Raw genomic sequence first — 11,329 nt, forward strand, 5'->3', positions numbered from 1 at the left:
AGTTTCGTTGTTCCCCTCCCCATGTCATACAGCCAAGGCATTACTCCCAAACACAGAGCCTCAGGCTGTCCCCACCCCAAGAGCTTAGACGATCCCCCTACCGTGCCCCACTGGTCCAACTGTCTGCTCATGACCTTGAGCAAGACCTGAGGGAACGAGGAGGGGGATGGGGCCGCAGTGAGCGAGAAAGAGAGTGGGAGAGGGAGCGAGAAAGAGAGATGGAGCGAGGGTGGGCACAGCGAGAGTGGGAAAGGGAGAGAGAGAGGGGAAGGCTTGAGAGGGAGAGAGCAAGAGAAGAGAGGAGGGAAACCTCTTTCGGAACATTTGGGTATGGACGACCATTCCTCTCCGCTCAGAGAGAGACTCCGTCTTTTTAGATTCTGACCAGGGTCTAGATACAACACCCTTGTTGTTGCCTCAGCCCTCCCCTTCACCCTCTCCCAATGCTGCCCCCAGAATGGGCACTGGAGCTTTGGGTAGGAACAGAGCTGTTCAAAGGTGGGACCTGAAGGTGGAGGAGCGGGTATTGTACCAAAGTATGATAATGGCGGTGTGGGTTTTGGTGTTAGTTGACAGTAAATCTGGTTGTGGACCAAGGTTAGTGAGTGAAGTTTCAGTTGGAAACATGTCAGAAGCTGAATACAGGGCTGGAATGCAAGAACACCATAGAACTGAAAGCTGGAACAAATATGACAATGGATCCAGGTCCAGCTTCAAAAATATGCCAGAAACAAAATGGGCTCTCAAGTAAAAACAAGACCAGGTGGACGAGATTTGGAAGGAAAGGTGCAATCTGGTATGGAGATTCAAAATGTGCCTCAAGTTGTCAACAAAGAGGTGCAGAGGGAGGGTCAAAGAGTGGGGAAAAACTTGGAAGGAGTGCAACAAAACCAGAATCTTTTGCTGAACCTATACCCCTAAATGTTAATGACTTTCAGAGTAGGGTTAGGCCTGTAGAACATGTTGAAATTGAAGATAGAGCTGGGCCAGGGATAAAGTCGGTGCTGGAGACAGATGTTGATGATAGGTCAAGGCATACGGACAAAAGATTGAAGTAAAAGCTGAAGTTTTTGCCAAAGTTAATGATGACATTGGTCGTACTGCAGAATGTATAGTCGAAACAAACCTGAGACAGATGTTAACTGCTCCAACATCTAAGCCTGAGGCAACATTAAAAGCTGAGGTTGACAGTGAGACAGACAGAACAAGCAAGAGTGAGCCAGTAGTTGTCAGTGAAGCTAAAAAGAGCACCGAGACTATGAATACTGCTCACATAACTGTTGTATCAGAAGATAAAATTGAGGTTATCCTGGCAGATCAAACTGAGAAGAAGCCATTGGACATTGACAAATCCAAATCCAGTCATGGAGAGAAAAGTTCAAGATCTCACAAATCCAAGTCATCCAAGTCTAGCTCCAGAACTCGACCTGGCACAGCCACAGGTCTACGGCCGGGAGTACTCAGTCCTAGACAGAACAGAGGGCTTAGAGACCTTGAACCAGCAAGCCCAGCTGAAGGCATTGAGTCTACTTGGCCTCGTAGGATCATGGTCAGGAAGAGGACTGTGCGGCAGGGTGGCGCTCTCCACAATCTCCCCATTCTTCCTCCACTCCCCTCTGTTCTTTCTGCTTTAGAGAAGAGACGTCCACTCGGCCACCTTCACCCCCTCTGGTCACTTCTCAGAAAATCCACTATCAAGTGTAGTGAATGTCACTAGTATTGTTGGAAGGTGCTCGCTCAAAGAGCCATCTCACGCAGAACCGGCACAGGGTTTGGTGGGCAGAGCTTCACTTAAGGAGCAAAACTTAGAGCACTGGAGGGTCAGTAGAGAGCAAGATGAGTCCAGGAGATCCAGGAGCAAAGAAAAGCAAGGAGAGCAGAGTAAGGAGAAGACTGAGAGGGAAGAGAAGAAGGGAAAGGAAGAGAAAAGAGAGAAGGAAAGGACAGAAATTGAAATTAAAATGGAGGATGAAGTGGGTAAGGAAAAGGCCTTGGTTAGTGTGGAGCCAGTGGAAGACATTCACCGAGAAAAGGTGCAAAAAAGGGTTGAAGTAAGAGTCCAGGACAGTGTGAACAAAATCAAGGAAATGAAGAAGGAGAGAACAGTGGAAATAATATATACAAATGTGGAGGACATCGGCATTAACATTGAAGATCATCTGCAAGAACAGCATGGACAAGACATGGAGGAAGTGGTGGCTAAATTGCCAAAAGATGAAGGTGACGTGGAGGGAGGAGAACTGGGGGAGGAGGGAGGCATGGAGAGTTGGGATGCTGTCCTTGACATGGTCAACACATTGTGGGATGATGATGGCTGGGAAAAAGGAGGGGCGGCAGGAGCCGGAGAGGGGGATGCAGATTCCCTCTCGGGCTCCCTGCAGCGCTGGCCCCTTCTCCGGCCACCGGTTGGGTTTGGAGGTTCACACCCTCCCTCCTCAGCAGCCTCAGAGCTCAGCCTGACGGAGTTGGAGCGCAGGGCCAGGGAGCTGGACTCTGACCTGGAACACCTAGACCTGTCTCAGCCCCACAGGGACACGCAGGATGGATACCCTCTTCTGGAGCCACAGAGGGAACGAGCTGACATGTACCAAACCCACCCCGGACCACAGAGAGACAAAGCGCCTCTTCTTTCAGGTAGATACTTTGGTTTTTCTACTCCTGTTTCCATTATTATCAGTTATTTTATTCATCCACATGCTCTAATGCACTGCGTTTGAAGACCAATCAATACCTCTATTTCTGGGAAAAACTGAAAATAAGCCCCTTAAGGATGTCTCTGTGAACTGAATTGCACAATTTTCACTGAAAGCCTGGTTAGAAATTACAGACTAATGCAATCTATGTTATGGTCTCAGAAGAATGGGTCCTTACTTTCCCTATGCATCATAGTTGTTTGTTCAATGCCCAAAGTTTACACACGCACACATACACACACACACACACACACACACAATCCTAGGTAGTGTTTATAGTTCAGTCCCTGGAAATCAATTTCAGGCAATCTTTTTTTCACAGTAGAAAAATAAGGCCACAGACTTTCTTCATTTTGCATTTTCTGTCCAAAAAGGTTTTGTTTAATTAACTTGGAGACCTTGCAGCGTATCGGAGTCAGCACAAAGACGACCTTTGTGGCTGCCCTCCCAGCAAGTGTGAGATAAATTAAAAGTTGGGACTGCACTTTCTTTTTTTTGGTTTGTTTTGCAACTTCTTTTGGGATTATTCTCATAAGTAAATAACCATGTGTTGATTTACCAGAACAAATGTTGCGATTATGCCTATTTCAGCAAAACAATGAAAACGATTTGCTTTGCTGGATGAGTTTTTACTGCCAAATGATCTGCGTAAGTCTGATAATATAATAGCTTAGTTTGATTCACTTTAAAACTTTGTGAAGCATTACCACAGAAACATCAGTACAGCTTTATTTCTGAATTATGTTTTAATGGTTGAAGTGAATTTCAGTGTTTCTTTTTCTAGCTCTCATTTTGCTGTATGATCTTACATATATATCTATGTATCTTTCTCGGTATGCACATTTGTAGATATAGATTTCGTTATGTTACATTTAAAAATCTTAGCCATCAAAAGTAGATCAGTTAAAAAATAGTGCTTTGCTTCCATTTGAAGTAACAAACTTCAAATTTCAGTTACTAAATACAATTTTTGTTTCCAGGTGTTACATTTATTTCTTTGTGTAACCAGTCAAAATATCCACCACGTTTTGCCATCATGACTCTCAACAGCTCAGCGACTTTGCTCTTTATCGCTTGGCTGTGAGGACGACTGTGAAGTATTTTGTGCATTCGCGGACCACAATAGGTAGTGGCGGTGAATTAGTGCCAGCAAAGTGCAACTGCTCGTTAATTAATGAGTCACCAGGCATAGACATTGTTTTTCTGTTTTTCCTCATTGACATGAGGGCCTGCATGAGGACTGAAATGGTAAGAAGGCAGGGAAAAACCTTTGCGTGGAACACTGAAAATTGAATACTTAAAAAAAAGTGTTTTGCCACTTTTCAAATTGTTTTCACATGGTACTATATAATAGTAACTATTTACACCACATGAACTGTTCTTCTGTTGGAAACTGTTGCCAGATTCATTAGTATTATTTAGCCTGCCATCATATAGCACCCATCCATCGTAATTTGACACCAGCCTCTCCAACTTTTTAATATTCTGCTTGTAAAGACAGATGCAACAAGCTAATGTTAGCTTGTTGCATAATGAGTGTTCCTCTTATTTTTTTTCTTGTATTTTTGCTATATTTTTTAATACTCCATGATAAGTTATGTCATTGGTTACAACGATCAATTCAGTAATGTTCTACAACAAAGCTGATCGCCATTTCATCACAGGGCAAACACAGAGAAACAAACAAGCAAACACACTCACGCACATAGTGAATTATAATCCAAGATAGTGTTTTGGGAATATTTAAGGAAGACAAGAATCCATAAACTCAAGGAGAACATGCAAACTTCACACAAAACAGGGTGTATTTAAAAAAAAATAAAAAATCTGTTTTTGTTGCATTCAGAGACTGACTCACAAGCAGCATGTTACATCAGTTAAACCCCAGTTTTTCTTTCTCTTTTTTCATCGTAATGATCAAGTTTGTTTTTGGTTCTCCCAAAAGCTCAGCTCTTCTAAATATAACTGTCAGTATATTATCTATTTTATTGCTCCCAGCTGTCTTGGCCTCTTGCTCAGTTTCATTCTGATTTGTGCTTAAATCTGTAATCATAAAAGGTCTGTGAAATACAGCATGAATTACATAAAACCCAGTTTTATGACCATTTCAGCAACGCCATAGCTCTTTCTTATACTTCATCGATAATCCTGAAATACACCGTTACGACTTGGCTCTAATGTTGAATCAATACCATTAAGTGTAATAAAGGCACGCATGCTTGGAAGCTGAAACACTAACGAGAAATGTATTTTACAGATCGGTATAGGCTGGTGGAATAGCTTCAAGTGTCCATAGGTGGTTGAGAAAAGCACCAAACATCAGTGAATTCTGTGTAGCTCAGTCAGCACTCACGCTGAGCAGCTATTACAGTATGTACACATAGAATACGATAGTGGCTCATCACGGCAGGATCACAACCAGGTAACTGATGTGGATGTTTTCAAATGCTTTGTAAAACTGTAGCATTGCAGAGGGAATCTTTGCTGCAAGAAATATATAAAGTTTGTAGGAGAGGGGCCTGTTAGTCTTATTGCTTGTGAGCGTCGGTGTGAGCTGTTTTCCTCCATGTTCTATTTTCATCACGTAAAAGAAAAAAAAGCTTCCTCTGAGAAACCCCACGCTGACGTTGACCCACTGATTCCAAAGGCACCTTTAAAGATGGCAACGCATTCATTAAACGTGCTCCCTCCTTTTGTTCAGTGGTGCTGAATATGTGCTCTACTTTTCAGGAGTGGGCAGCAGATCCCAGGTGACTCTGGAGCTCAGCGCCATGGCTTCACCAGCCACAGACACAGACAAATCCCCCGCCGAATGGTCAACCAGGTCGACTGGGACCTCCACTGTCGGTACTAGGTAAGTCAAGGAGACACACATTGTGTGTAAAAACACTTAATACATGACCACGGTGATATAAATCTTGGTCACTGTGCTTTGCAAAAAGGTGAAGAAGCTGAGATTGGCTTTAATCAATATAACAAAACTAATCAAAATCTCTTTTGGTATCGCAAATTACCTGAATATTATTCTATACTGGCAAAAGCTGAGCTAAAATGAAGTCAATCTTTTAAAATGCAGTGACATTCACTGACATGTCAGGCCTTTTTGGTGTATTTGTCATTTTTGATGACAACATCTGCATGTTCTGACTCAATTCGGTGGGTGCCAGAGTCACCTCATCTTTCACAGCTGATGAATTCACTCACATATAATGTCTGCATGTTTTTATTTCATCCCTCATTTTTCCTTCTTTTCTATATTTTTGATGTATACTCGCAGAGCAATGAAATGTATCAGCACCCGATTTTGACTTGCGGCTGTGCACCGTGCAGCATGGTGTCAAGAGTTCTCACAATTAGAAATATTCATCATGTAAGTAAAAGCAACGTATGTGCACAAATCTGTCTTGAGACTGAGTGGTATGAATGATCAAAATGCTAGTGGCCCAACACGTGAGCCATGAGGCACACCACATCGTGGCAGGAGACATATGGTGCTCGCCTAGAATGTTTTTCCTACATTGTGTGCCTGGAAAAGATGAGTTCAACGTGTAAACTTGCCTCATGGCTGAAGTCTGTAGCTTGAGATCTGTTAGATTTCGGGTTTTGGCTTTCCTTCCAATTTCAAACTAAGTTTCAGTTTAGCATCAAATTTATGATTTGACAGAATTTAAGGTGAATGCTTTACATCTGTGTGCACATGTGAATGGTTGATTATTACCTGAAATACTGAAGGTGGTTTGACCTTTTACTTTTTACATTTGAGCAGCATCATTGTGAAAACAGACGTTCAGCTTTTCTCAGCTGACACGGGACTTAATGGTGAAAAATCATATTATTATATGCTTTAAGCCTAGTATATTCATATTTATCTATCTCTAAATGAAATTGACAGCTGTGAGTTGCATTACATTTTGGTCTTTTAGTCAGCATTTGATAACTGGATCGTTGTCATGTTATATTATGTATAGGAGTTACAGGTGTCAAGTGCACATTCGACATCACACAAATCAAATAAATAGCTCTGATTTGCACCGAGGTAACTGTGAATAAAGCACTTCTGAAGTGCTCCTCTCTGGATCTGTCAGCAAAGATCATGTTGAAGACCAAAACAAATTGCTGTGAATATGGAGATTATGACTGGCTAATGAATGTCAGAAACTAAGTGATGCCGCAACCTCTGTTAAATTGGAAAGCTAATGCACTTTAGCACAGATTTCGCAACACTTCTGTGCATGCCGTCTCGGGGTTGTGCGGTAAAAAAAAAAAAAAAAATCAATGGCCTTGATCTAAAAGAGTAGGTGATAACAAATTTGATGTCATCTTTGGGAACCAGTGGTTGACAGGCGACGGCATTAGGAGTCTCAGGAAACATATGGGTGAAGCAGTTATTTGATTGCCTTGTTTTTTCTTTCTTTTTTTCCCTTTAGCTCAACAAAAGAGGACAGCTCTCCAGACTCCAACCTAACGCTCGAGTCCGACTCCAGCGGCGTCTTCCTTTCCTTGTCCAATCAGAGCCAGGAAGAAGCTGGCTCTGATAGCGACCAGCCAATCAGTGGATCTGACCTAGGCAGTAGCAGCACGTCGCTGGAGAAAGACGGGGACGATGGAGGGCTGAAAGAGTGGGGGAGGGAGGAGAGTTCAGAGCTGCAGTGGTGTTACCCCTCGCTCCTCAACACATCCACCCAAGAAGACGTCGAAGATGTTGAAAAAGAGGAAGAGGCCCCTGAAACGATGGGGGGATATGAAGAGAAAGAACTGGAGGAAGATGGAAGAAAAGCTGGCAAGATAGGGAAGGTTTCAATCATCAAGACCCAACGAGAACATTCGGTCATCAGAGGATCCATGATTCCAATTTCCCAACAAAGTGAAGAAATACCTCCGAGGAAGAAAGTGACCCTAATGGGACTAGAATCCCCCCTCCCGCTGTCACCTACCAAACAACCAATCAAGCACTTTCTCGATCCCAGTCAGAAGCCAATCAGAACCTCAGGACTCGACTGTGGCGACCTGGATCCATTCGTCCAATCAGACAGTTTTGTTTACCTTGCCGTGTCTGCGAGGCCCGGCTCTAAAGGCGAACCCACCATGGCGACAAACATTCCCCCCCATGAGAACAAAAAGGTTACCGTACAGCAACATTCAGAAAGCACCAAGACCTATGTGGACCAACCAAACACGGAACAAGCGACCAAGCCAGCTTTCCTCGGCCCGCAGAAACCAGAAGAAGGAGACTTTCTGTGCACCGACAGCTTTGTCTACCTTGCTGCACCAGCCTGCCTCCTACTGGGCCCTGCAGGAAGCACATCCTACAGTGGAAAGTAAGCATTTCATTGTTTCAAAGTACCATTAACATGTTTTCCCTATAATTATCCATTCATTTAAACAGAAGTCCGTATTCTCAGCCAACTAAACTCCTGTACAATAAAAACAAGTGGATAACTTTAGCTTTAACTTTAAGTTTTCCTTTTAAATCTGAACTCCTCATTTCATCTTTAAGGATGAACTTTGCAACCTTTTGAATATCTGGTTATTTATGCCATTTGAAACACTGAGGGTGTTATTGTTTCTTTTGCTGAGATTCACATTTGGAACTAACTTGAAAATTACTTGCCAACACTCAGAATTCTTCATGGTGATGAAACATTTTGACAAATGTTCAGACAGATTTCAGAACTAATTTGTGCGAGCTCATTCTGTTGCAAACAGTAATGGACTGACCTTGTTCTGATTGTTATCATAAATTATTCATGAAAAATAAAACGTTTTTTTGGGGAACTGCCTTGAAAATTTCACAAAATACACACACAGGATTTGAGGGTCTTTATGCACATCCTCTCAACATTTCTACTTCCACCATCTGTTCATGGTGGAATGTGTTTTTTCTCACTCGAGCTGACAGAAATTATTTAGTTTTAGCTCCTTTGCAAATTGTCAAACTCTTACACAGTTACTGTATTTCCTGGAATGCTGGGAATAAATTCAAAACCTCCACTGGAGAGACGGTTGAATGGACTTGAGTAGAACAGCCTAAGAGGAGAGATCATCAAACCACAGAGGGAGTTAATTTGAGCTGTTTTGAATAAAGGGACTCCAGGAAATCTGTTTATTTATCAGTAAACCAGAAAGTCTTTGTTGTTCCAGATGAATAAAAAGCTCAGGTGAGGAAGGGAGGAGTTGGGAAATGTCAGATGCTTGAAGCAATGATTCGAGCACAACATTTGTTTAATTAACATACTATTAAAAATGAGAACTCTTGTTTTAAGAGGACAAGCTTTGACAAGCGTGATCTCCTTCCCATCTCAACAGGAAACATTTGAAATTACAGTGCCAGTGTGGATCTAAATTCACTTTCTTTTCTTTTCAGTTCTAATAATGATTTCTAACATAAAGAACTTGTGTTCAATGTCACGTTTGATGTATTTTTTAGAGCTTTTAAGTTGTTGTTTGTCAAGCAGCTGGAAATGTGAGAAATATTATTGGAAAATGCATAAAAAAATGAAAATAATTATTATTATTATTATTAATTAACACATGGATGCAACACAGACAATATTTGTACACTTTTCTACAAACTAGATCTACTCAACAAGTTAACAGGCTGGGGAAGGTTGAATATCCATTCTCTTTTCACCTTTGGTCTTGACATGACACTAAAGAAATGCTCACTTTTGTTTCGTGTGTCATTCACCAACATATTTCTCAGAAAGATCTGAATTTGCTGCCATGCCAAAATAAGTTGAAGTTTCTAAAAAGAAATCAGTCAGATTGTGACTGTCTGTTGAGTTGCATTATAAAACTCAAAAACCACAATGCTCCCCTGCAATGATCTAAATGTTTTCCCCCCTGATTTTTCCAGGGAATCTGATTCAGAGAGTTCAGGCTCTGGACCAGTCGACGTGTCAGTGCTGGGCTGTGGATCCGTGGCCGGGGACAGCGACTGGGACTCAGATCTGTCAGACTCTGATCCCAGATCTTCCAGGATCTCGGCTTCTGGCACCAAGTCGTCCGGCGTGGCACGACCCAAGCGTCTGCCCACCGAACCCGACTGGGACTTGTTTGGAGAGGCCACCGAACCCGAAGTGCTGAGCGATCTCTTCACGGAACAGGACAGGAACAACAACGGCTCAGCTGGAAAGGTCACCGAGGTTTCCACCAGCATGGCAGCCGCGCCGAGTCAGCCTGCCACTTCGCCCACCAAGACAAGCGTTAGTGGAGCAGCTGTCAACGACCAAGAAGGTAACCTGGCAGTTCAAGCCGGCCCAGAGGTCAGTCTGCACCGGCAGCAGAAAAGAAAAGGACAGGGAGTTAATGTCGTCCGCATCGGTAAGGCTCTCAGAACTGGAAAGCGGCGAGATTTATGGACCCTCCCCGTCATCTTCCTCCTCATCATCACCCTCATCGTCATCCTCGGGGTGATTTGTGACAGAAAAGGTTGTTAAACCCTGGAGGAGAGACCTGTCCAGCGCCGGTTGCAGAACGCCTGGAAGGTAGAAAAGCTCTTTAACTTGAACAGTTGTTACCTGTAAATTTTGAATTTTCCATTTTAGCTGCTGCCATTGCCTTTGACGTCGTGAAGGCTGCATCAAAGACTCCTAAACTGTTGTGTTCTCTTAGAGTAGTCAACACAATCTGGAATATAATCACTGTAAGGTTGAGAGAGACGGAGAGACTCAGGCTTAACAGAAAAAAACAAGCAAAAAAAAAAAAAAAACATTATCCCAAATGACTTTCAACAATAGTTTTATTGTTAAAGACATGGTGGGTTCATTTGATAAAGGATTACTCGATCTAAATAATAATAGATTTTTTTTTTTTGTGTTGAATGTACTGTACCAGAAATATACAATTCCAAGAAAAATAATCCATCCAAATCGAATTAGGCATATCATTGTCTTTTATTACCATATTTGGAATCCAGTTAGAAAAATGCCAGATAATATATACCAAGGATTCTTTGGAAATTAATTTCTCCCAGCATTAAACTCCTCTTGTTTACCCACTTGATACCAAGGTCGTCCTCATGTGAAAAATGACCAAGCACTTTATTAGAATTAGGTTACAGAAACGTCTTAATTAACATAAAACACAGAGGAAAGGGACAGTGCTCACGTTTTCCAGACAATGCTTGTTGCTCCTGGCATACTTGCAAATTCAAGTATTTAGACTCATCTGTACATAAACTGTCATTGCAAGAGCCCACAGAAATTGTAACAGCGATTAAGAAGGTGAATAAAGCACAGTGAGATGGATGGATCTGTAACAAGACAGTTTCTTTTTTAAAACCAACTGTAATATATAATTGTAAACCTTACCGACTAGTTAATGTGTAAAATGAATCAAAAAGTTATAGGAAACACATCCATTCCTCACATGTAATTTGCTCCTTCGTTATCAGAGCGAAATCCACTAAATTAACTTTAGTAGTTTTTGTTAAATGCCGGACTTCCAAACGTGCTTCACGAGGAATGTATCAATGCAAATAGCTGTTTGGGATCCTGAGGCAATAAATAGCATTTGCTGGCGTGTGCTAGTTACAGATTTTTACATTGAGGACTATAGGAAGTCCTTACATGTAGCCAGCAGCTGTTGCAACTGTTACTCTTGAGGTTTAGCATCATCCCATACTTAGTAATTTC

The 11,329-nt window shown here is 42.2% G+C and overlaps 1 protein-coding gene across 1 annotated transcript; it reads left to right on the top strand.

Moving 5' to 3' along the window:
• Nucleotides 1–2,183: 2,183 nt before the first annotated feature.
• Nucleotides 2,184–10,132, top strand: LOC115407158 (uncharacterized). Its single transcript, XM_030117521.1, has 4 exons — nt 2,184–2,634; nt 5,424–5,547; nt 7,121–8,011; nt 9,550–10,132. Exons 1-4 carry the CDS (start codon nt 2,184–2,186, stop codon nt 10,130–10,132), a joined length of 2,049 nt encoding a protein of 682 aa, XP_029973381.1.
• The last annotated feature ends 1,197 nt before the right edge of the window (nt 10,133–11,329 follow it).

The sequence above is a fragment of the Salarias fasciatus genome, chromosome 19 (genome assembly GCF_902148845.1).
Source record: "Salarias fasciatus chromosome 19, fSalaFa1.1, whole genome shotgun sequence".
In the NCBI taxonomy this organism is placed as follows: Eukaryota; Metazoa; Chordata; class Actinopteri; order Blenniiformes; family Blenniidae; genus Salarias; species Salarias fasciatus.